The 23,812-nt window shown below is 40.1% G+C and overlaps 1 protein-coding gene across 1 annotated transcript in view; it reads left to right on the forward strand.

Moving 5' to 3' along the window:
- The first annotated feature begins 2,023 nt into the window (after window positions 1-2,023).
- Window positions 2,024-23,812, forward strand: part of RORA (RAR-related orphan receptor A) — a 31,819-nt gene continuing 10,030 nt past the window's right edge. Inside the window, exons 1-3 of the mRNA XM_008580349.1 lie at window positions 2,024-2,123; window positions 17,002-17,143; window positions 19,772-20,167. Coding sequence (XP_008578571.1) covers window positions 17,131-17,143; window positions 19,772-20,167 — 409 coding nt within the window. The 5' untranslated portion in view covers window positions 2,024-2,123; window positions 17,002-17,130. The remainder of the gene's footprint in view (window positions 2,124-17,001; window positions 17,144-19,771; window positions 20,168-23,812) is intronic.

Here is a 23,812-nt window from a genome sequence, read left to right on the forward strand (position 1 = left end):
AGGAGATTTGTTTACCCCTAATTTCTGTGATTACAGCTTGAGGTAAGACATAAACAGAAGCTGCTCCCGTTGTCTTCTTTACTTCACATATAAATTCTGTTTAATGGGTAGTCCAAGTGTGTCGTGTTCCCTAATTATTCTATTCCTTACTGGTCGGGGTGGGGGAGACTGGCTCTCATTATAGACTAGTTAATTCATGTGGGAATTTCCAGGCAATAACTCTCAGCTTATATCACTTTTCAGAATTTCTGTACGACCACTTAGCTTTTGTGAGTCTCTGGAAAATGTTGGGCATAACTGTCTCTCCCTTTAGAGTTGCAGACAGTCAGTGGCACAAACTCTTGCCTTGACCATATGAGGCATTATTAGATTTCGTATTTCATAAAGAATTTTTCTTGAAGAAATCAAACTAGGTGCTAACATGGGGAGGCAGACTTACAAAGGACAATTTTTGTTAAATGTAACCTTAAATATATTAAGTCACGTAACTCAGAATATACATATAAGATAGTGTACAAAGACACCATTATTGGGATATTAGAAAGTCTCCAGGTTATGGGAAGTACACTGGCTGTGAGATTTTGAACAATCTCTAAATCCAGACAAGCAAAGAAACTCAGTATGCAAGCACTAAAAATGATTGATAGGAAAAGGACCCTCCTTCTAGAATAGCTTGCACTCCTTAAAAGTTGCCACGGTATTTGTGCTAGTCCCCATGAGAGGGAGTTAGCAGTATATATGGCTTATAAGGAGGTTAAATCCAGTAGTTTTATGTGTGCTCTTTCTAAGTATTGAATACAACATCGCATCAAATCCAAAGTAAGTGGTTGTAGAAATTATCCCAGGATATGGGATTACATTAGAAGAAAGAGTGAGCTGTGTGTTTATGTGTGTTACATACATCATGCAACATATTCCTTGGACAAAGTCATTGCTTTGTGTAAGGCACGGGGCTAGGTAGGGGCTATATAAAAACAAAATAAACCTGGGCACTTGCAGTTGTTTGTATATGTAATTTAGTAGATAATCTGACATGATATCCAGTAGTCAAAACCATGGAAAGAAATTTAGCAGAATGGAGTATTTGCCAACCTGTCTATATAGCTCAGCATTGGTCTTTATTTCACATATAAATGCTATTAATAGGTGATCCAAGTACTTTCTTTTGCCTAATTATTTTATTCTTTAAGTTATTTTGTAATCCTTAATTATGCTCTTTCTAACTCTACTCAAGATATTGTGTTTGCTTAGAAATGTGTTTCGTCACATTTGAGAACTTTCGTGTAATGTATGTTAACTATTTGGTCTTCCAGTGCGAGGCATCTTTAAGTAATCAGATGGATAGAAACACATGCATGCTATACCAGGAAATAAATTTCCAACGTAAAGAACTCAGAAGCAACATATTCTGTTTGTCAGGATTCATCATTATTAAATTCATATAGGATATTAACTTTATGGTTGAAAGCTTTTGATCGTACACAAATGGACTAATTTTTAACACATGGCAACGATGTTAATTAAAAAAAAAGATGAGTAAGGAATTCTTAACCTACCATCATATGTAACATTAATATTTTGAATTAAATCATTTTCCTAAGTAGACCTGGCTTTTTGGAGTATATCTTTCTCTATCAGTTGAGCTACAAGGCTCAGCCATGACAGGTTTATGACCTTTTAAAAATAATGATGGAAAATGAGATTGGAGGAAACATTTTGGTATCTGCTTTGCTCTGAGGCCTAAACTGCGAACTCTCCGGTTCTTGAAGGCTTTGAAATGCTGATTTCAGTCTTCTTGTGGGTTCTTAAACACCTTCTCAAATGACCCATTTTAATAACCCGAAAGCTATTATATAACGAGCAGCCATAATTTAGTCCAGGGCTCTAGGGGGACCCTCACAGTTCAGCAATGAATAGTTAATGCAGTATAATGTTTAGCAGGTTATTAGTTTTCACTATACAAATGCTGATCAGGGAACACTTTTATAAGGTGTTTAAAAGAAAATGTAATTAACTGGTTGCGTGCTTCTGTTGCAGCTCAAATTGAAATTATTCCATGCAAGATCTGTGGAGACAAATCATCAGGAATCCATTATGGTGTCATTACATGCGAAGGCTGCAAGGTAAGCCTTTTTAATTGCTGTTGTTGTTTCTATTAATGTTGGAATGTGTCTTTGTGATTTTTATGTTTTACTTACACCATGTCTAAAATTCAACTCCTTGGAATTATGAGTGATGAGAAGTGACAGGACAGAATAAATATTTTGGTGTTAAGTTACAATTAAGGCAGTTATACTGGCATGTATTTTTACTCCTGCCTTCAAAATGACAGGAGACTAGAGAAACGTATTTGAGCATTGTTTATGTTTGTCACTTCCAATCCCAGAATTGATTGAACTGATGAGCCATCTCTTTGGTTATGCTTCTTAAAAAAGAGATAACTCCATACTTCTATGATGTTCCTGTTTTAAGCTTTGTAAAAAAAGGTATTTCCAATATGTTTAACCGGAATGAGATTGAATCTTACTGTTGGCACACAGATGTTAACACATCTGGCCACATTATGGGAAGCCTGTTAGGCAGAACTGAGTTCTGGACCTGGCACCAACCACCACTTGTCCATATTCTTTGGACATATCTTAATCCTTTAGTGACTCAGTTTCTTCATCTATAGAGTGGGCATAACACCTGTTCTTCCTCTCTTAGGACTAGTCCAAGAATAGAATGAGAAACTATAAATAAAAGCCCTTGTAAGTGGAAAAGTGCTATTTAAATCTAAATATTATCATTATTATTGCTGTCGTTACTATTTTAATTATTACTGACCTTGATCTTGGGGCAATATATACAGCACATGTGTCATGTGCCAATGGGAAATAGAGATGTTTATCCTAATAATTCAAGACCTCCAAACCCAGATTGCCTTTATTATTCAAATTTTAATTTATTAAGATTTAAATCCTCCTGCTTACATTGGAAGGGCCTTGAGACAGCTTACAGGATAAAACAGTGCAAAATAAACAGGAGAGAAGCTATTTAAACACGCAAGAGGCCTCTGAGATGGCTGATTGCTACAACCAGGCCTGAATTAGCCGTAAGGCTTTTTTGAGGCTGAGGCAAAACAAAATCCATGAATTTGGTTAACTTTTATTTAGTGAAATTAGAAAATACAATGTCATAAAATACAAGGTCACCTATAGACACAACTCCTGAGAGACTTGAGGGAAATTAGCCTCATAATTTTCTTAATTCTTTATTTTACTGTTAATCATCACAACATTTGCTAATTTGTACATGTACAAATACTTCACGTTTATTCCATCTTTGTGGTGCTTCAGATTTCTGCATACCATGGAACACATTAATAATTTAAAAAAAAAAAAAAAACCACCTGCCTTTTAGGAGTAAGGAGCTTGCTGTTTTTTAAAAGGAATTTTGAATTATTTATCTCTATGGTAACCCTCAAGGCCTCAGGGTTCTGGATTACCAAGGAAAAAAAGTTATGCTCTTTTACTTCCTCAATCTGCCTCCCTCAAAATTAATTAAATAATTAAATAAATGTAATAAAACAAAGTGAAATGAACTGCCTGGCTTATACCATCTCAGGATGTAAGGAAGAGAGTGATGTGGAACTGATTTGGCTGATGTGGCTGGATAGCTGTTACCCTTCACCCTCCCCCTCTCTGTTCACACCTCCCAAAGCCGTGTCCCTGGTAGAAATAATGTGCCCATTATATAACCTCTCAACGAAGGGTATATAGACAGCAGTGCTTGCCTGCTAGGAGTTCCAAGCAAGTCTGATTTTTGTGCATTGCATATCACCTAGGTGTTTTCTTAAATGCACAGGGTCCTAGGCAGTATCCTGGGCACCAGGTCACTGCTTGCCCTTCATTCTGCCCGAGAAACTGATCACTGCCTCTGAGTCTGTCTGGAATGCCACATGTAGTTTTATGTGGCAAACTGTAGTGAGTATTTAGGAATCAAGTCTGGGGGAGGGGCAAGGTTGGGGCTACTTCGTATGAAATACCCAACAATTTGGAAGATTAATTAACATGCTATTCAATAAAACCTGAATTGTCTGTCTGAGTACCACTGTGTTTACATAGGTACAAACAATGTGCATTTTCTTTTTACCCTCAATATTTATTCATGACAAAAATCAAAGAAATAAGAAAACAAAGGGCAGCTATCATGCCACCATGGTCATGTTTTTAGATTCCCTTCCAGATCTTGTCTGTATACAGCCTCAGTGCCATGGTAGTTTTCAGTTATCTATAGTTCTGTTCCTCTGCTCTACTAACTGTATACAATGAAAGTCACAAAACAATTAAAACTTAATTTTATTAACAGATTGGGCCTGTGCCCATCTGGGGACGTGTACAGTGTTATATGTTTATATTTGATGCATATAGTATTTATTCTGCATTATAGTTTCTCTCTGCTCAGTAACATTTTTATTCCTAGTTACAGTAAAGTCAAGAGACTTCTATTTTTGCCATTCGTGTTAATTATTTATCATGTTCTAACCAGGTAAAGGTGATTATATCATGACAAATTGTAAATAATTTAACTCTGTGATAGCATAATTAGACATAAGGAAAATTTCTAATTAGATATATCAAATATATAGATACCTAATGAGAGGGACAAAAGTGACTCAGTAATTTTCTGAGCTAATTATTTCATGAATGTATTTTAACTTGCATTTTTCAATCAACAACCTGAAACCATAAGAAATAAGGCAACCTGTTTAATTGCTGAAATAATGATCTATTTTACACATATTCGCTAAGCGTTGCCCATGAATGGCAAAAAATGGTCAACATTTTGGTAGCTTTTTCTTTTGTACCTGGCTCTTCCCACCTCAGCCTCTCCTCGTCCCCTTTGCTACCTGTACAGAGACGGTATTAATAGTGCCATGCTTGTGCTCTGAATCTAGAACCAGACTGCCTGGTTGGAAATCCCAACTCTGCTATTTGCCAGCTTTAGCACCTACCCCACCTCTCTGTGTGTCAGTTCTCCCATCTGTAAAATGAGGATAATAACTGCAGTTACTTTGTTAGAGTCATCACATGCACTTAGATAAAGCATTTAGTGGAGTGCCCCGCACGTAGCAAGCACTTGCTAAGTATTGGCCATTGTTATGGCTTGGTAATGCTGCTTTGTATAATCAGATATTATGTCCAGGACATCTTTGGGTCCGATCTTGATTTTTGTGACCATCTGCAATCTGTTACGTGGAACCCGCCAATAAGAACAAAGATAGTATGAGCACTTCCTTGGGGCCAGGCACTAGGTAAGCACTGTAAGGGATCCAAAGACCTAGAAGACCTAATCCTTCCCTCAAGCAGTTTATGGTCTAGTTGTAGAGATGAAGCCTGCAGAGGGAAAGCTAAATAGCAATGCAAGAACTAAATAACGGGGTAAGGCCACAATCTGTTCTATGACACAAGAGGGGCATATCCACAGGCAGCATAGCTAGGTGGCTTAGAGGAGAGAAGCCTAGGGTTCCACTGAGAAGGACCCAGCAGTGGTCTGGGGCTAGAGAAGGATTTTCCCTGTGAAGGAGGAATGGGAGAACATTCTGGGCTGGAGAGGAGAGAAAGCAAGGAATGGCAAAGGCAAAAGCCCAGAATTAGGGAAATCTTAGTGGCATTTAGGGAACAGCATATAACCAGTTAGATTGGTGCAAAGGGTCACTTTCTGTCAGTGGTGTAAAATAGGGGTAGACAGGTGTGCCATTCCCAAAGTTTTAAGGACTCCACAATTGCAAGGTTTTTATTATGAAGGTATTTTACTTGTTCTTTTGAAAGAACGGGGAGCAACAACGTACTGGCACAGCTCAAGCCCTGGATACTGCATTTAAGAAGAATGTGTTTAGAATCTAGGCCTGCGGAGGTTTCATTTTGTTTGTAGAGATGTTTCTAAGCTCCTGGAATAAAATGTAGTCCCAGCCCTGGGTGAGCACGGTGAGGGGGTGTATGGAAAGCTGGGTGGGCCTACAGGGACAGGGGCCAGGCCATGGGCGTGTGGGCAGAGGAAAGGTCACAGATGACACCAGAGGCTGCAGATGTTAGAGTTAAGGTTCAGTCTTCAAAGTGAATAAAGATGTGAAGTGTTTAGAGAAAAATGATCAATGTCAAGGTTTGCTTTTGAGAAAATGTCCCGTTTGTCGTTCAACCTCAGTTCCTAGCTTCATCATTAAGATACACTGGCTGCTCAGATGATGATGATGAAAAATGTGTCTCAAGATAAAGAGCACACACACACACACACACTTTTTTATCCATATCGTTTTAGACTTTTTGGCACTACAATTTCAAATACAACTTTTTAAATCGTAATGTACAATCCAGTATTGGGGTTAGTGAATTGGTTTCTGATTACATTTAAGACCGTTTGCTCTTGATTAGTCTAAGAACAGAGTAGCATTCATTTGTCAAATATTTACTCACCAGTTAATACATTTAAGATGATTAAATGCTTGGATGTGGGTGGGAAGAACTTACACCCGGTAAAGGGAGAATTTGGAACCGTTTCCTTGTATTAACATTCTCTTAAATTAACAATAAAAAAACTTTTCAAAGATATCTAGAGTGTATAGTTGATACTATTTTTTCTCCTATAAGAAAATACTTAAAGCAACTTCTGGGGGATTTTATGTATTAAGTTAAAGAAAAATTTCCATGGATGTTCCTTTTAGGCCCAAATTGTCTTTTAGAGGATTCTAATATTTTTATTTCAGTTGTGAAATATCACTAGCCCTGAACCAATTCTGTCCACTTTTCAGCAAGAATACATTTATGCTCAACATTTTTATTTTAATGCTTTATAACACCTGGTCCCAGTATTAAAGCTAGCCCTTTAAAATGGAAATTAGACTTGGGGAAGAACAAGCTGTTATTGTGTCCTATGATGTCAAAGTTTCAGTTCTGGCATATATAGATTGATAAGCACAGATTTTTATTTAGCTAAATCAGTCCTATGATGAAATGTGCAAGTGGTAAAGGTTGTGTTAAACCTGTTTGCATCAAGATGATTCAGATTTTTTTTTATATTTTTTCATTTGTTTGTTTTGGTCTTAATCGTGTCTCAGGTAACTCCCCTCCTTCCTCAGTTCACGGAAAATGCTAGGCTCGAGACCATTTCGTACATAAGGCCCTAACATAGTGCCTGGCTCAGGGTAGGTCCCTCCAGCTTGCTTGGGAATGACTTTTGTTGAATGTGTTCACTCGGGTTGGATCTGAGCAAAGCACAGTCAAAAGCAGACATCTACACTTACCAAATACAACAGACAATTGAGGTCAGTTTTAATCAGAGATCATTTGTGCATACAATTCAACAGGGAGGCCAGTCATTATTGAACAAGGAAGTAGTTCAGGGGATCCGAATTTCCTTGATTTATTGCTGCCAGATGTATGAGCGTGGGACTGTATCAGCTAACTTTGGAGAACCAGGCTGCCCGTTCTTTTCTAAGGAACAAATGTCCTGCCTCATTTGTTTCTTTGGGAACTGCTCTTCCTGAACCATTCCCCGCCCCCATTTTAATTTAATCATTTCCTCTGTCTGTTTCTCTCCCTGATTTTAATCTATGCATGCCCCCTCTTTACCCCTGAATAAAATTAAGAGGAAAATTAACAATTTTCCTCTTTTCCCATTTATCTAGACATTTAACTTTCTACCACATTTATCCGAAGATATTTCTTCTTCCTCACCCCATCCTTCTGAACATTCTCAACAGAAAGTTCCCAAAATAAATAAAATTATTAACATAGTGCTTCTTCTTACATATAGCATTCTCTGCTCTTAGCCTCAGAAACAGAGTGAAAGGTAGACATACACCCCAAATTCAAAATTCAGCAGTCCCCCAAATTCCAAATGTTTAGTTGTATTGGAAAATACAATAATTTGGGCAGGCATATGAACATTCACAATAAATCACAGAGTTATGAATAAATCTTGGTTGTCAAGAGCAAATGTGTAGCCGTTCCAAAGCGTCTGCCATTAGAATTCAGCAAGGCAGCTGTCAGCTGTTTTCTTGTAATTAAACAGCCAATGAGCAGCTAATTAAGACATATGTGTATACAGAAGTGGAAGTGGGTATGTTAATGAACTGTAGGAATCAATTCATTAAGTGAAAATTGTCAAAAGACCAAACATCAGATCAGCATTTCAGCCTGTGCTTCACTGAGAAGGAGCCCCAAGCAGGAAGGGACCCCCTTAGAGTAAGACCCTCAGGGCATGTCCCAACCACACCCACAGTTCAGCGACCAACCAGCCCACACTCCTGGGCCAAACTATTAACCCCAATAGGAAATGTCATGTATGTTTCAAAGCATTTTATTAAGTAGATCTAATAAATGAGTGTTTCCCTACCTATGTATAGACCTGGTATTCAGTGCCCTAAAGAATGCCATCTTTTTTATTTGAACCATTATATAGAACTTTAGCTACAGAACGGAAAAGTGTTTTTTGCTTGCTTGTTTTTGTTTACCTGTTTTTTGTGCGGTCTGCTTCGACGTGTTTGTCTCAGTGCTCCTTTGGTGGTACATCGAGAAGGCATGGCCTTGGGAATCAGATGCATCAAGGATTCAGAAATTCAGATCCTACCTCCTCCCCTTTCTATGTGACTTTGAACACATGGCTTAGTCTCCCTACACTTTTTTCTCATTTGTGAAACAGATATGAAAATACCTCCTTTGCAAATTTTAGGTTGTAAATTGCAAATAAATAATGTTTGCAAAGTATCCTACATAGTACCGCGTATAGAGTAGGTGGTCAGCATATGATCGTCACCACCGTATTTATCACTACCATCGTTTTCTCTGCTGGTCATTCATTCAACAAGCATTTGTTAGGTTAGCTACTGGAAGCAAAGAAACAAGGCAGTCCAGGAGAGAGATAGATTGATAATATAGGTAGGCAAGGGCAATGAGAGGGATAAACATAGGCCTCTAAATGTGCATATGGGAGAGACCCCTCAACCAGCTTTGGGAGGGGCAAGATCAGAGAAAGTGACTATCTCAGTGAATCCTGAAGTGAAGGAGAGAGTTTCCAGGAAGTGGCAGGCAGAGGGTCCCTTTGGGGAACTGCAAGCACAGTAGTTTAGGCTTAGCCAGAGAGTGACTTTGAGAAAGGGTAATCCCTTTCTCACCGTGGGAGAGAGATGCCTGGACAGTAGTCATCGCTTGGTCAACAGTAGGGAGCCACTGAGGGCTGATAAGCAGGGAAGTGACTTGATTAGTTTTATGTTTTAGAAAGATCCTTAGTGACTGTGTGAAATAGATAGGAGGAAAGAAGAATGGAAGCAGGGATACCAGTTGGCTGTATAAAACCAACTCAGGAGATGATAGACATGGAAACTTATGAAAATTACAGTGCAGATGGAGAGAAATCGATGGATCTGAGAAATAGGAAGGTAGCAAGGAGCAGCATAATCTAGTGACTGCTTGGATGTGGGTAGGAAGGAGGCTGAGATGAAATGCAGCCCATCTTTCTGCCTTCAGTAACTAGGGGGAAGTTGGTGCTTGTTGCTGAGAAAGAAAACCCTGGAGAAGACAAGGCTGGGAAAGCAGCAGTGGGTCAAGGTATATTCTGTTCTGGAAACAAGAAAAAAACATTCAGCTAAAGTTTCTGGAACTTGTGTGGGGCAGGGGAAAGATGATGCAGCTCTAGAAAGCCAAACCATGACTTTGGGTAAATGCCTGTCTAAAGGAGGGAGGATTCATGCAGACAAAGGGGAGCCAGAGACCCCGCGAGGACTGGGCTCAGTCCAGTCACATACAGGTAAGTTTTTAACAGCCAACTCTGGAAAACAAAAAGTGTCTATACATCTGTACATAACTTTGGTGACTGTTTCACTGATATAATTTCACACAATTTACAAACAATAATAAATATACAATGTTCTTTATTATAAATTTCATGTAAACATTCTCACTAGATGGTCTCATTGAGTTTTGCTGAACTCTTACATCTGTACCTGTGGTTGCAGTTGACTATAGTTCCAATATGAATATGGGTGGATATTTCATTTTCATTAATGAATAAGAAGAAAGTGAAACAACAAAGACATATTTTGGAATTTCACTTATTCGTCATTGATGGCATGAAAATTTTGCTGAGTCAAATAATAGTTTTCAAATACTGGAAGAATATTTCCTCTTTTTTTGTGCTATTCACAATGTGATGGCTACAGATATGACATATTTTTAAGTTTAATCTACATTATTATCATTTTCTCCATCACTTTTTAAATCTAGACATAAGCAAAGCAATAAATTGCATTTGCCAGTTTCTGTGGTGTAAATGCTTCCACCACATGGCCGTTTTCAAGCTACCTAACATGCTGTCTTACTGAATGCAGAATAGAGAAGATATGTACACTAGCTTATCATTCATTATATAGTATTTCCACCGTTCAGATAAAATTAATGTGAATAGGGGCCGGCCCGGTGGCGCACTGCTACAGTGCACCGCTTGGGAGCACGGCGGTGCTCCCGCCGAGGGTTCGGATCCCACATACAGACCGGTTCCCGCTCACTGGCTGAGCGAGGTGTGGGAGCAACACCGAGGGTTGCGATCCCGTTGCCGGTCCCGGTCCGGTACAGGCGCGACACTGAGGGTTGCGATCCGTTGCCGGACACGAAAAAAGACAAAAAAAAAAAAAAATTAATGTGAATAGGGGCCGGCCCGGTGGCGCACTGCTACAGTGCACCGCTTGGGAGCACGGCGGTGCTCCCGCCGAGGGTTCGGATCCCACATACAGACCGGTTCCCGCTCACTGGCTGAGCGAGGTGTGGGAGCAACACCGAGGGTTGCGATCCCGTTGCCGGTCCCGGTCCGGTACAGGCGCGACACTGAGGGTTGCGATCCGTTGCCGGACACGAAAAAAGACAAAAAAAAAAAAAAAAAATTAATGTGAATAACCTCCAGAACATAGATACTAGTAAATAATTTTTAAAATTTAATTTTTTGTTGGGGGGGTGGGCAGCTGGTTGGTACAGGGATCAAACCCTGGACCTTGGTGTCATAAGCACCATGCTCTAACCAACTGAGCTAACCAACCAGCTCTAACTTTATAATAACAGTTAGGTTTAACAGGTATCTAACAACAAAATTCCTGAATTTTGGCATTCAGCTCTTGCAACCTGGTATGAGCCTTCTCCTGAATACCATGGCCTCAGTCCCAGTCCTAGGGAGCTCCAATCTAGGGGGACTGATGAAGAAATTCATACTGTACAGCCATACTGTTTTTTGTTTTGTTTTGTTTTTAAGTATTAGGGAATAGACTTTCTTAGAGAGTGGAAGGCAGGTATCAGAAATAAAACTCAATGAGAGGCACTCTGCAAGGCTAGGTGAAATAAGAGAGGAGACACTGGAGAGGTGTCTTTGAGAGAGAACGGGGGTGTGTACAGGTACTCTGTGTCAGGAAATCGAGACTGCGTGACATCAGTTTTGTGAGTCCAACACTTAAGAAGAGATACTTAAGCAAGAGAGCACTGACTTAAAATCAGGGTACGGAGTTTGATTCCCAACACTGACGTTTACCAGCCCTGGGATCTCAAACACTCATCTAACATTCTGAGCTTTATTGTTATCTACAAAATCAAAAAACTAGAGTAGAACTCTGGTTCTTAATAAGAGGAAGGCAGAGTCTTCAAGAAGCTTTGTTAAAATATTTACCATATAAAATTGATAGTTTTTCTTATTTGACCCACAAAACATGGCAATTTCATAATTGTTCAAACTAGTATGACTGGACAACATCCCTCGAGGTTCTGGTTCAATAGATCTAAGGTGTATTTTTTAGAAACTCCATGGGTGATTCTGGCACACCATCTGTTTGAGAAGGACTGGACCTGATAATCTCTCAACTTCTAGCTCTAAAAAGGCCTGCGTTTGTACCTTCTGTTTGCAATAACTGCATGTTAGTATGCTGCCACTAGGTGGTGGTAGTGTGCCACAGTCGCACTAAGTATACTCTTGGAATTCATCATGGTGGCTCTCTGCTCAAGCCCACCATGTTTGTAATTGCACATCTCCATGTATTTTGACATTCATAAAAAGTGAATTTTTATGAGAGCCAAAGAAGTAATTCATTAGCTCATCTTTTAGAAATAATAAAATTGCAAAATATGTACTTAATGTCTTTCCCAGCTAACTCAACTTCAACACTCTCTTTTTTGTACACATCTCCTCAATTCCACCCAGAACTCCGTGCAATGGCTTATGCTACCCCTGCTCTCTATATGGCCTCAGCCTCCCCAGCCCCTGGAATTCATGTCTCAGCTCACTCATTTCTCATTGGGATCTCCTTCACAATTGCTGCCTAACCAGACAAGATCCTGTGTCTGTACTTAGCAGCACACTAGCTGCACCTTTAGGTAGGAAGGTGCCTACCATACTTTCTACTTTCTTGTCTTCTTCCTCGTCTCACTCTCCTACGTGTCCTTCAGCTTTTGATGTTTTATCAATTTAACTTCCCAAACCCTGAAACCTCTAAGAAACCCCAAAGAATGCTGAAAAGAAGAGGTTTTTAAAAAAGGAAAGACCAAACCTTCATTTTTTCTGCAATACACAGTTCAGTGTTTGAATCACAGAGGCTTAGCCTGTCTCTCCTGTCGCAGCTCTCACTTTATAACCCCATTTGACTTCTCTCATCTGGTATTTGATGGTTTTTCTTGTGGGCGTGATTCTGTTGACTTAGTCCATGCCACTCCCAGAGCTTTTTAGTAGGCATTTGCTCAGCTGATTCAACTGAAGAATAAATGATGGTGTGAAGACTAGGTGTGTCTGCCTGCTTGCTTTCCCCAAACCCTTCAAAACTGAGATATCTAAGTAAGGGTAGCCCTCTCCCAGTTAGATAGCTGGGAAGCCAGACAATGGCTCCAGCCACTGTGCCACTGCTCAGAGCATATGTGGAATGCCTTGAGGATTTGCCTTACAATTGATGTCATAATTACTCAGTCATCTTTAATAATACTGACTCTGTGCCCTTGCAGTCTGTTTTGTTTTTGTTGTTTGTTTGTTTGTTTGTTTGTTTTTTAAATGAGCCAAAGTGATTTAGAGATAAGTAAGGCAAAACAAAGGGGCATAATACTTCTGGTCAGAAATGAGGGAAAATTATGGAATCATGAGACTGATTTCCTCATGTGACTCCCCACCCAGATCAGGAGGCAGCTGTAGAAGAGGATTTTGTAAAATGCCTGGGCAGCGGCAACCCAGTTCAGCTAACAAGACTAATCAGAAGGAAAACACTAATTTCAGAGTACATCAGTCTTGCTCCTTTGTTATGTATACATTGTTTTTTTACACTGACTAACTTAATGGTTGCCCTCTATGAGAACAATCAAGGACAAGTTCTTTTGACACACAGGGAAGCAGAAAAACAAAAAGGATAACAGTGTAGTTCTGGAATTAAACTCCATGAATTTATGTCCTGGTGTCACCACTTGCTGGAGGTGGGAACTCTGAGCAAGTCACTGCACCTCTTGAAGCCTCAGTTTCTTTGGCCTTAAAACCAGAGAAATGACAGTACGTGCCTCATATAGCCCTTGTCAAAACTAAACGTCATAATCCATATAAAGTCCAGAGTGCCTAGTTTGTAGTTAGCACTGTTTTAATGGAACCCAGGATTTGTTTCAATCAGATATCATAAGACGCAGAGATATAGAAATGAATTCATCATGACGGAAGATTACTCTCACAGATCCCTGGAAGCAGGATCCATGGCGTGGCATGCCATGCAAGGGGGCCACACAGAGAAGCGCCAGGGTCGTCAAGAGGCAGAGTGTGGGTGGGGCGGTACAAGGTTCCCACAGGAAGGAATGTGTGCAAGGCAGGGTAAGCAGGCTTAGGAATGGCTGGTTTGAATAATTACAGGGGGTACTGTGCCTAGCTGCCTGGTACCTGGCCCTGGGGTGATCAGAGAAGGAGAATAGCTGCTGGAAGTGTAAGAGCCTGATAAAGGAGGTGGTTGGGGTGAGGGCTCTGGATTGTTTGGTTTGCATGTGAAGGGCATGCTGCAGGCAAGTTGTTTGCTATCTGTAGGAATTAACTAGCCCTGGGAAGAGCAGTCCCTCTAGGGTCAGCAAGGCCCCAAGATGTCAAAGCATTCAAAATACAGAATAAAAGCATATGATTAATACAAGCACACATTAAGATTGATCAGCTTATCTATCATCATCATCACCATGTCCTCTCAGTTCCCTTGCAGCAGAGCAAACTGATGGTTATGTATCACGTCCAACATTCTGGGACTGGATTCAAAGTGGTTTGATGTTAACTTAAAGTACTACATGGACACTAAAAAGCAGCCATCCTTTTCATTAATAACCCAACTGTTATTCAAGAGCTGTGTCTAGTTCTGGATTTCAAACTTTTGAAAGAAGTGAAGAAATTGGAGAGGATCCTAAGAAGAAATACTAAAGGTGGGAAAGAACCTAGAAGGAAAGGTGACCCGTGCTGTGACTTGGTCTGCAGAGGAGGCATCTAGGAGATAGCTTGGCAGCCCTCCAGTTTTGGTTCCATTTAAAGAAAAAAAGAGATCTTTCAGACATTCTCCACCTTCGGTGACCATAAAACAAACTGGAACAGGCTTAATGGGAAGCAAACAAAATTCAACCCCAACTAAAGGAAAAGCAAATTGATTCCCGATCCTAGGCACCACAGCAATAACACGCCCGGCGGTGCGAGTGGTGGTGGAGTCTCGAGAAAGATGAACACCTTTCAGCTTTGACAGAGATTATGTGTCTCAGACTAAAATGAATGCTTAGACAGGTGACCTCTTGGTATCTCTTTCAAAGGATTTTCTGCCTCTGTTACCATTGTATTTTCTTGAATTCTCTCCATTAAGCCCCAAAGGAAGCTTTACTTCTCCCTTCCTTTTTACAGGAGAAAACATACACACGCGTGCACACACACACACAAACCGACAGCTTTAGATATTTTGAGCAGAGGGAGATTGCTTTACAGAAGACGCCAGACTTCATATAGGGTGGATGTAAAGTACAATAGAGAGACAGTGTGAGATGCTGGGTCGCCAGCCTCACCCATGTTTAGGTTAGCAAGCAGCCTGGCAGAAAATAAGAGGGGGTGAGAGGCAGGGTCCTGCCCCCTCCCAACCCACGTTGGTTTTCAAAAGTACAGAACTGGGAAATGAGGTCGTGTACATCATACACATCAATTTGGCCCACAAAGGCCCCCAGCCATACAAAAGAAAGTAGATGTACTAGATTCTTCTTCCCAAATAACTCACATACCTTTCCACCTCCTTATTTTTAAGGAAAAAAATAGAAAGCACAGATAAACAAAAAGAAAATTTAAATCACCCATGGCCCCATCAACCAGAGCAAATGGTTCTTTTCATTTGGGGACGTAATTTTCCAAAGTTTCCTCTATGTTGAATATATGGGTTTCTGGGTTTTTTTCTCTAAAACTGGATTATACTATGCTTAGTTCTTTAGCTGCTTTTTAAAAATTTAGCAGTATATTTTTATCACCTTTTTATATGAATAATTGCATTTCTCAAATACCATTTTTAGTGGTTGCTGGATTCCATTGTATGGACACACAGAATCCATACAATTTGGTAATGTTAGACTTTTAGGATCTTTCTAAATTTTTCTGTTTTATAGATAGTGCTGTGAAAAACATCCTTGTAGGTAAATCTTTGTACCATTTTTAATATTCCTTTATGGTATATTCCTTAAAAGGTAATTACTGGTTCAATGGCTAGGCATGTTTTTAATAATTTTGATACAACTACCAAATTGGCCTCCAGAAAAATCTTTTGATGGGAGTATACCCTTATCAGATTGCCCACCACTCTGTCAGTTCTTCAGGATTTTATCTCTCCCTTCTCCACTTGTGTCCCCTTTGTTGGGGTCATCTGTCTTCACCATTAAAGCTTTGCACATAATTCTCTTCTGTACGCTTCCTGGCTCTGCTTCATAAAAATGACTCAAGTTACCTTATTTTTCTTCTGCATACATCCCTAGCTTACAAAAACAATGAAAGATAAGTTGATAATAAAAAGATAGCTAATGCTTCTAAGTCACATATGGATTAAAAAAGAAATCTACTGAAAATTAGAATGTTTTCAACTGCATGACAATGAAAATACTGCCTAGTAAAGCTTGTGGTATGGTGCTAAAACATATCTAAAAGGAAAACTTGCAGCTTTAAGAAAAGAATAAACACTGTAAATTAATGAGCTAAGAATCTAGCTTGGGAAGTTAGCAGAGGAAACAAGTAAAAATAAAATCCTGGAGGTCAGTAGCTCCTTATGCATCTTTGTACCCTCCGTCATTTCTAAAACAGTGCTCAACACATAAGAACTTGAGGATCAGTTTGGATTTGTTAAATCTTCAAAGCCATGATTCTGAGTACATGTTATTTCCAAACTGTCATGGGTTAAAGACTATTACCAATCTGATTGATCTGCCAAAATAATCCATCCAAGTGTCAGCTAACTGCTGTGACAGTAGATCCTAACTTGAGGAATGAGAGACCCCAAAAGGGCCATGGATGAAGAGATGACCACAGTGCACCAGGATTGCAGCACACTGGGTTATGGTGTGGCTGCATTTACCTTAACTGTAGACATCCCAGAGAAGTGTTTTGTGTTTAGTTTAATAAAAATATTTTGGAGATAAAGGTTAAAGATAAGTCCCTTTGTATCATTCCCTCAAGCACATTGCTTTGGGTTATCAGAAGCCCAGAACGGGGATCCTGTGCTTTTTATATAGGCAACTGTCTGTTGAAGTTAAAGAAAGTTTTGCATATGTAAGGGAGAGAGGATTAGGCTCTAGGGATCAATTTTACTCAAGGAAAAAGAAGTGACTTTAATTTCATTAATGGTCTCCTGAATGATTCTGCTACAAGTTTAATTCTCCATTAAATATTAATACCCCTCAGTGCTTACTTAGTATACTGCCTTTAGTACCATACCACTCAAACTGACACTAACCTGTTTTATATTTCATAACTGAATCACAGGGCTTTTTCAGGAGAAGTCAGCAAAGCAATGCCACCTACTCCTGTCCTCGTCAGAAGAACTGTTTGATTGATCGAACCAGTAGAAACCGCTGCCAGCACTGTCGATTACAGAAATGCCTTGCCGTGGGGATGTCTCGAGATGGTGAGCTCTCACAGCTTGCATTGTGCAGTAGCATGGGGTTGTGAAAGCACCTTCTGAAACCTGGACCCAGATCTGCCAAAATATGCCCCCTCGGCCTCCTCCCCCCCACCCCACCCCCACTCCCCCTGCTCTTCTGGCAGCTTTGTGGCAGTCACAGAAGTTGCTTACTCCCCACTATCCATCGGAGCCCACTGACTGGCTGATGGAGGGGGACGTGGAGCAGAAGTCTCTTGTGATCAGAACACCTTCAGATTTTTGATGTTTCAGACATTACAGGTGGATAACTTGATTGAAGGTACGTGACACCTGAGAGCCTGAATAAATATACCTCCTACAGGCACTTTCCCCCATAGGAAACACAAGCCAGAGCTAATGGTTACTTACTTTACACTAGTAAATTTATGGGCAGATGGGATGAAGTAGCTTTTGTGCTAACTGTATATTTGGAATCACGTGCCAAAGTCAAATATTTGTACATACAGCACATGTGAAAATAGTGCAAAGCATGGCTCGATGACAAATGTTCTTTTCATTAAAAGAAGCTATTTTAAGGAATAGAGACTGCCTACCATTCAGTCACCAAAAATTCTGAGATCTTCCTGGAAAACTATCTTAAGTGCACTAAATAATCAACACCAGATTTCAAGACAGTTATTCTTATACATGGAAACTGGGCAGAAAGTTCAGCGGGTCTGTTTTAAAGACTTTTTCCGAATATACTGGCTGGCTCTCTTAAGAGATCTCTTTGCGGGAAAACGTCTCCTCCAATGGAATCTCAGCCTGTGGAAAAATACTTCAGGTTGAGGGGCAGGCTTTTCAAAAGCCTGCCTTCCCCATAATCAGATGTTCTTAGGGCCTGTGGACCCGCCCAAGCAAGAGTTCACTTTTGTTCCTACAAATTCTAAGAGGCCACCCAGTGTGCCACTACAAAATGAAGTTTTTGTCATCGGAAGATACAAGTCACAGAACTTTTACCACGTTCTCAGAATTCCTGTGACATTCAACTCTGCAGATTTCATCTTCCAATGGCACTAAACTGACCAAGTTAGATATATCTCTTATGAATTTGTAAGTTAAAACCACAAGTTGTATATGCACTTTCTCAAGAACTGGTCCTTTTATTTCACTTACAGGATGCTATGATTACTGTCGTTAATATTAAAGCAAAAGTTAAAATTCAAGTGCAGAGTCACAGCAGAATGAGTTTACCTATGGCTATTAATCCCCTTGGGTGTTCTAGAGTATTCTGTTCAAAACTATTAACTACCTTCAGTATGCCTCTGGAATTGTTGCATATAAGAAATAGCACAAGTCGTTGTGGGTTTGGAATGAATGTTGGGGCATACAAAATTCTGAGCCTGAAATTCAGAGCCCACATCAGCCTGGTTGCTGTCTAACCAGCCCCACTCAAGTTTGTCATCTGAGTCGTGGAAACTAAAAATTGACCAATATTCCAGCTTACTTGTTTCTTCTGTGCAAAAGGACAGCACGTCCTCCTTGGCAGGAAAAGCATCCACCAGCTGGCCCATGTGGCAGTGTTGGTTCCCAGTTTCATTTCCATCTATCCTGCCTCCTGCCCCAGATGCATATAACTATGATGATGGTCAAATGGATGATTTATCTGCCTGGTCAGGTGTAAATTTAACTACAATCAATTAAGAGAACCAAGCCCCTGTAGCAGAGGCTTTATCTGCATATGCAGAGTCTAGCTATGAAATAAATGAGTTAGTGAGAGAAAGACCTGGAAATCATAGGCTTGGGGGGTTTCTTGTTTTTTGTTGTTGTTGTTGTTGTTTTAAATTATCTGGGTGTTTCAGGAGAAATCACTTGAGATTCTGAATGAACTAGAAAGTTACTATAGCTGTTGCTCCACTTTAAATACGGGGACACATCTCAAGGAGAGGTGCTGCAAACACAAATCTGCCCAACAGGAATCTTATATAGTGTTTGCCCTTTCAAACTCGTGAAGCTCTTTTTACTTGAGGTTAAATGAGAACAGCAGAAAATGTCATTTAAAGATGGGTCCAAGGGTCTCACAGGAGCTGCCATGATGTGTGAATGGGGAAGGAGGCTTCTTAGGTCAGGTGGACTTGGAGATGTAGTTCAGGGAATTACAAAGACCGCGTCCAGTCTGTTTAGGCCTCTCCATGAAGCCTCAGATTTGGCCAATTGATGAGGAAGAGCCTCCTTCGAGTGTACAGAACAGTGAACTGAAAGAAAATTAAAGATTACCTGCTTGTGCCTCCACGTGCCCTGTGAATCTTCACATCCCTGCACCTTGATCTGAACACTGGGAGAGCAGGAGGGGGTCCAGGCCAGCTGCATGGGTAGAAAGTGAACATGTTAGTAACTTAAGGAGTCTAGCAAGAAAAGAGACAGTGTTGCTCAGAGTCTCTCCTAACCATCCTGGGTCTGTTTCTGAACACTCTGTTTCTCTGGTGCTTGGGGGGATGGAGTGAACTTGCGTGGGGTAGAACTGGTTTCACCTCTGAATTCTGTCCTTATTTTGTGGTCGTGTGGTTTTTGATTGAGATTGTCTAAGACTTCAAAGGAAACCCTAAAGCACACAGGAGAGGATAATGAAGAAAAGCACAATATTTATGGCGTTCTTTGGCTTTTTTCTTCCAGCTGTAAAATTTGGCCGCATGTCGAAGAAGCAAAGAGACAGCTTGTATGCTGAAGTGCAGAAACACCGGATGCAGCAGCAGCAGCGGGACCACCAACAGCAGCCTGGAGAGGCTGAACCACTGACGCCCACCTACAACATCTCGGCCAACGGGCTGACGGAACTGCATGATGACCTCAGCAACTACATCGACGGGCACACCCCCGAGGGGAGCAAGGCAGATTCTGCTGTCAGCAGCTTCTACCTGGACATACAGCCTTCCCCAGACCAGTCAGGTCTTGATATCAATGGAATCAAACCAGAACCAATATGTGACTACACACCAGCATCAGGCTTCTTTCCCTACTGTTCGTTCACCAATGGAGAGACGTCCCCAACTGTGTCCATGGCAGAATTAGGTAATGGCATGCTTGTGTCTCTGGGGCTGTTCTACTCATGCCCTTTGAAGTAAAGGGGGGATGTCTGACTTGTCTCCGATGAGTTTTGTTATTAAAATGATGCAATTCACCTTTCCCACGTGGGCCACTGCATATTCCACCCTGACCCCTTGCTTTTGGCTGTCTGCTATTTGCCATGACGTATCCAGTAATACATGGACCTCTCGGCATCGGAAATGGGACAAAATGAATGTAAGCAATCTTTAAATTCTGCGGAAAATTGTAAGCTCAGGACATGGCCACATTAACTTCGTTTGGTGTTTACTTGTGTTATATTTCAGGTATTGCTCTACATCTAAGGTAACAAGAAATGGCAGTCCTCAAGCGGAACCTGGCCCCTTTTTTTTGTTGTTGACCAGTACCGAGTTTTAAAATGTTTTAATGTATTGCCAAAATTTAAATTTGGACAATTATACCAAAAAATTCAGATTGTCAGCTTCTTGTGGGAGGGGAAAAATGACCTAGTTACACTGGGCCAGCGTTAGTAAACCTCAACAACCAACTGGTACCAGTCAGAAGCTAACACCTTTAGATGGGCCCACCTGACTTCTCCCATTTCCATCATCTGCCCAGCCCCTCTAGGCATCTAAGTTTTGTAACCCTAATGTATACTATAAATGTTAAAGGGAAATTAGCTTCTTTACTTGCCCAAATGACTTGATTGTAGATATTGGTGAAGAAATTGATGTATGCCATGTAAGGCTCACCGTGCAAAACAGAAAAAATTGTCATTTCCTTATTGCTGGGACGTTGCTGCTTCTTAGGAGATGTGACCTAGAAATGTTGATAACACAATGAGAAACTTTCCACTTCAAGAAAGTTGTGTTAACATCCTCTGCTAAATTTAATCAATTTTTAAGTATGGCACTATTATTAGAGAAACTTTGATGAGAACCTTTGAGTTTTAGAATTTGATCTGCTCTTCCTGGTGATTCCTCACGCAAGGTTATAGTCCTTTGGGATATTTCAATTAGTTGCTGTGGAGATGACTAAGTTAATACGAGGAGAGAATGAAGACTTCAGATGGAAGAGAACCAGCAGGTTCTGACTTAAGCACAGAAATTCTCAGTTCACAGAAATAATGGCTGTGTTCTTCAGATGGTTTCTCCACCTCTGTACCCCATAAAACATCTTTTAACTGAAAATTTATATTTCCAGTAAAATCTTCCTCCAAATAGAACAAATTGAATGTTCTTTACGGTTTTTACACAAGCATCTCTTTATGGGTCTAAATTTAAATCCTCAAGAGCAGGGACATTTTAAGCCTGGTCTTTAACCACTGAACAGCATTAAAGGTGTATCACAGCTCTTTTGATTAGCAGAGAAATTTCAATCAAATCCTTATTCATTTCTGAAAATTTTACTTTCATTACAGTCTGCTTAAGGCTCAGCCAACCAAGATGTCATGACAAAAACGGAAGGTTTTTGTTCTAGTTCAAGAAAAAAAAAAGAAAAAAAGAAAGAAAGAAAGAAAGTAAGAAAGAAAGACAATATATATATATATTGTCTTTCTTTCTTACTTTCTTTCTTTCTTTTTTTTTTTTTTTTTTTTTTCTTGAACTAGAACAAAAACCTTCCGTTTTTGTCATGACATCTTGGTTGGCTGAGCCTTAAGCAGACTGTAATGAAAGTAAAATTTTCAGAAATGAATAAGGATTTGATTGAAAACTGACATGATACCGTGAAAAATGACCTGATTCACTTTAGCTTTGCTTTCACCTCACTATAAACACTAGTGAACCTGTCCTGTTTGCTTATCAAATATTCAATCCTAAAATAAACCCATAGGGCTTAGCCAAAGTGTTGTCCCTGAACACAGCACTTTGGCTAAAAGTACACTAATACCTGAATGGGGCCAGAAATGGCTGAGCTGATTCCCCAGGCCCCCAGACAAATCAGTTGCTTCTGCCACCATGGTCACCTCCCTGTACAGTCTGGGAGCCCAGTGTCCTCATACTTTCTCTATGTTCTTTTAAATTAGAGATTTTTCACATGTATTATAGCATTTTCCAGGATGAATTAACCACTAGGAGTAGTCCCCAACCCAAATCTAAACTAGAATTTATTTTAAAAAGAATGTAATTGGGTTCTAATTCTCTATGCCATTAAATGTGCAAAGCAGCTCAGGGAGCTAAGAGTAGCATTAAAGTGGCCCAAGACTTGCTGCTGCTGCTTCAAAGCTACCTAAAGCTCCCGATATTTCCTTTAGGGCTTCAGTCCTGCTGTCTCTTTAACCAAGACTCTTGACTTCATTTAGGCTAAAACTTTGTCATCAGATTTTAAATAAATGAAGCCAGTTGTATAATAGCAAAATAAATTGTAAATTAACATATCCTAAGTCCAATTCTATCCTTCAATAATAGTATCCACAACCCATTACTTTTAGTAGAAATATGTCTTCATCCCTGGGTAGGAAATTTTGCCATTGATGTATAATTAGAACATGCATTATACATTCCAGATAAACAAGCTAGGTTCATTAAAAAAAAAAAAACCAAAGCCTGCTAATTGTGTGTGTTGCTGTAGTTGGTAACTAAAGCTTTGTGAAGGAGACATGACTGATTGGGCAAAGCATGAGAAGAGATCAGCTTATATGGGTCGTGGTCCTAGCCTTGCCGTAATTTGGACACCCCAATATAAGTCATGTAACCTCTGCAAGCTGTAGTTTTCCTACTATAGAATATAAAAATTAAATGTGCAGACTCTGGGGTCAAATTGTCCGTGTTTTAATCATAGCTCTGCCACTTGCTGCTGTGACACCTCAGAGAAGTCACTTAACCTCACTGTGGCTCAGTTTCCTCCTCTGTAAAATGGAGATAATACTAGTACCTTTTTCCTAAGGTTGTTATGAGGATTAAGTGAGAAAAAACATTTTTTATAAAGCTATATAAATATATATGTGTGTATATATCTATTCAGAATAAATAGAAATTATATGGGTCTGGCACATACTAAATGCTACCTAAGTGTTAACTATTATCATCATTATTAATGCTATTACCTGTAAAATGAGGAGAGATTAGACCAGAAGATGTCTAAAGTTTCTTCCCACTATGAAAATCTGTGACTCAAAAGCCCAGATTTTCCATCTGAAATATCTCAACGTTGGCTGTATTGATGAGGCAGTCACTGAGGAGGTGAACTGAGTTGCCCCAGTCTCAGGCGATACAGGTATCTACAGACCAGAAACCAGGTCTCCCAACTCCAAGTTCCAAGGTATTTCACTATTCCAGAGTGTTTCTCTGAGAGCCCACACTAACTTCTTAATTTTTATTCAGCCTGACCATATTCTCCTTTGCTGAAATGGAGATTTAAAAATAGCGGTGTCTAAAATCTTACACTTGCCAAGTCCACCGTGAATTGGAATCGAGGCAGTTGGTGAGTAGTTGGTGAGAATGCAGCTGCTGCCCTCTGCTGGTGGGCTACGTGCATTGCACTATTTGTTGTCTCATTGGCTGGTCTACAAGCGCGACTCAAACAGGCAGGGATTAAGTAGCAACATTTTTTAGGATGAAGTGAAACAAGACGACTCTGACCGTATTAACTGGAAGAGAATGACAGGAGCTTCTTCCCGTCGTTTACCCCACACGATCCCCCCCCCCCCCG

Source organism: Galeopterus variegatus, unplaced genomic scaffold (genome assembly GCF_000696425.1).
Source record: "Galeopterus variegatus unplaced genomic scaffold, G_variegatus-3.0.2 Scaffold2072, whole genome shotgun sequence".
Taxonomy (NCBI): Eukaryota; Metazoa; Chordata; class Mammalia; order Dermoptera; family Cynocephalidae; genus Galeopterus; species Galeopterus variegatus.